The following is a 2,706-nucleotide window of genomic DNA, read 5'->3' as shown; positions in this document are numbered from 1 at the left end:
CCTCCTCCTCCTCCTTCACCACCACCACAGCCACCACCACCACCACCTCCTCCTCTTCCCCCTTTCTCTTGTAGCTGGGCTATACATCAACACAACCTCTGATAAGCGAAAAAAATGGAACAATAGTGAAGACGAGACAGACAGCAAAGTGAAGCCTCAATAATTACACCAGGAACAGTTTTTCTTGAACTTCAAATCAATTTCCAATACTCGCCACGGTAATTTTCTTTTCAAACCACCTGACCTTTGAATCCCCGACCGTTATTATTAGTCGCACGACAAGTGTTCCGCCTTTTAATGATAATTTCATTGCTTTTTTCTAATGACCTGTCATTTTGCTTGGGGAAAATGTGGGTCAACGTGTCGGCCATCTCATCTCTGAGGAAAGCCGTTGTCATCGTCATCTGACAATGGAACATCATCATCATCATTGCCTTTCTCCCCGTGGATCAGGTGTGGGTGGTTGGTGGGTGCTCTGCTGTGGTTTGCTTCTTCTTTCCTATCAAACATCTATCGCCCTTATCTCCCCTTCTTCTTTTTTATGTTTGTTACTCTCTTGTAACAGCTCTAATCTTCTGGCGCTCATATGACCTTATGCAGTTGCGAGCGACGTAAAACCTCTACTTAAACTAATAAAACATTTATCGTCTATATCTCCCTTTTTCTTTTTTGTGTTTGTTACTCTCTTGTAACACCTCTAATCTTCGGCATTTATATGACCTTATTGTGTTGCAAGTGCCCGTAAAACACTTACTAAACCTTAACCCTGGATCAGGGTACACTTTCCACTTTTACCTATCCTGGGCTAGCCTCTTGATGTCATTTCATGTTTTCCCGCATTTCTGTACATCAGTTTCTTGTTACTTTATCCAGGTTCCACGGAGTCTTCCCTTTGATCTTTTACCTTGTGGGTTCCAATCCAGTACTTTTTTGTTAGATGCCTAACTTCCTGAGAGTGTGTCCAATCTTATGGAACATAACGTTTTAATGACACTGACATCAGCGGCGTTTCCTTTACAAAACTCTGCAATCATACATATTATCTTCAAACGATTTGATAATGATAATTAGCCCGGTTTCGAAGCGGGCACAAAGATAATTTTTTAGGGGGCACGTTTGGATATGTTTACAAGTTTCGAAAGATGGTGTTAGTATCACATAGCGTCTGATGAAGTGTCATGCCTTTTCTTATATCCACCATGTCTTGCGTCGTATCATCTCATACTTTGTTAACTCTTCAAGGGTGTATCGGACACATATGTCCGATCAACAGAAGACTATAGACAATGGTGCTTCACATTTTAAACCATCACTTATCAGAAACACAAATTTGTTTTCTTCATAGTATGCATATTGTTCTCTGTCTTTTGGGGTTTCGAAGAAAGAAAAGAGGATTAAAAAATCGGCATGAATAACGAAATTATATTCCTTTTCTTCTTAAACAGTGCTTCTTGAAGCGCTATCGAATAATATATGATAAGATAATGCTTTATTTTCCCAGAGAATATTCGTCGTCGATGAGTTAACATATCAGGATAATCTTATTTCAAGTGAACGTGCCCTGTCTCTCTGTGCCTGATTATAATATTGCGTACTACAATATTACCCTATCTTATCATGCCTCAACTGGTTTCGTTAATCCACCCCAATTTATTTAGCTCTTCAAAACTGAATTTGTTGATTTGTTACTTAAACAGCTATATTACTAGAATGTGCTTCGGGTAATGTTTGCTGTGTGGGTGGTTGGTGGGTGCTCTGGTGTGGTTTACTCTTTTTTCCGCTTAAACATCTTTCGTCCTTATCTCTCTTCCTTCTGTTTTGCGTTTGTTACTCTCTTGTGACTCCTCTAATCTTTGGCAAAAAAATGACCATATTGTGTTTCGAATGCCATCTCTTACTAAGACGTTTCAGCCCCCGGGTGGTGCCACTGACTGAAGTGTCTTTAGGTCATTCCCAAAGGGGGGGACATTAACATCTTGAGTTCTTATACACAGAAGAATTGTAATTGTATATGGGCTGATTCATCAATGTCATTCTCATAATTGTGCCTGAACTACAACAGGAAACTGCTGACTTTTCTTTCTTAATCCTTACTATCGTCATTTTCCTCTACTTCTTTTGTATGTTTGTCACACTCTTGTGACCCGGTATTTCCGGGGTGCCTTGACAGTCGAAGCAGACTTTGTGCTGTTGAAGCTAGAGAGGTGAGCAGAGTAAGTCTGATTCCCTGTAAAGACTTCTCTGTTGACATCCACCCCTAGGCGCTCATATGACCTTATGCAGTTGCGAGCGCCGTAAAACTTCTGCTAAAACAAACATTGCTTAGACGTTTGCTGCTTGTCTAGTTACACCGAGTACAACATTTTAAAAGCGATGATATTTATATCAAAATAGTCATCTATTTATTCTCATGTTCTTCTTCTCTGTGTGTTCTTCTCTCTAGGCTCTGGGCAGATGTTTTTCGTGTTCACGGAGATGGAGAGTTCATGCGTTGGGAGAGAGTGTCCGATGACGTAGTTCCGGTGAATATTTCATGTATCGAGGACACGCCCACCACCGTCTTCCACATCACAGCCTACAACAGACAAGTGGAGAAAATCTTTGACGTCAAGATCTCTCAGCCGGGTAAGAAAAACAGTTCCTGTGTTTTAGGCAGAGTTTGAATATTGCGTCCTCTTCAGCACATTTTGGGTGCACCGTTAGCTA

The 2,706-nt window shown here is 40.8% G+C and overlaps 1 protein-coding gene across 1 annotated transcript in view; it reads left to right on the top strand.

Moving 5' to 3' along the window:
* Positions 1-2,443: 2,443 nt before the first annotated feature.
* Positions 2,444-2,706, top strand: part of LOC101854669 (sialidase) — a gene marked incomplete at its 5' end in the record, with an annotated part of 26,682 nt that continues 26,419 nt past the window's right edge. The window contains 1 exon segment of the mRNA XM_013087975.2: positions 2,444-2,625. Coding sequence (XP_012943429.2) covers positions 2,444-2,625 — 182 coding nt within the window.

Source organism: Aplysia californica, unplaced genomic scaffold (assembly GCF_000002075.1).
Source record: "Aplysia californica isolate F4 #8 unplaced genomic scaffold, AplCal3.0 scaffold00665, whole genome shotgun sequence".
NCBI lineage: Eukaryota > Metazoa > Mollusca > Gastropoda > Aplysiida > Aplysiidae > Aplysia > Aplysia californica.
The sequence above is the reverse complement of the archived record's forward strand: the minus strand, read 5'-3'. Positions and strand labels throughout refer to the sequence as shown.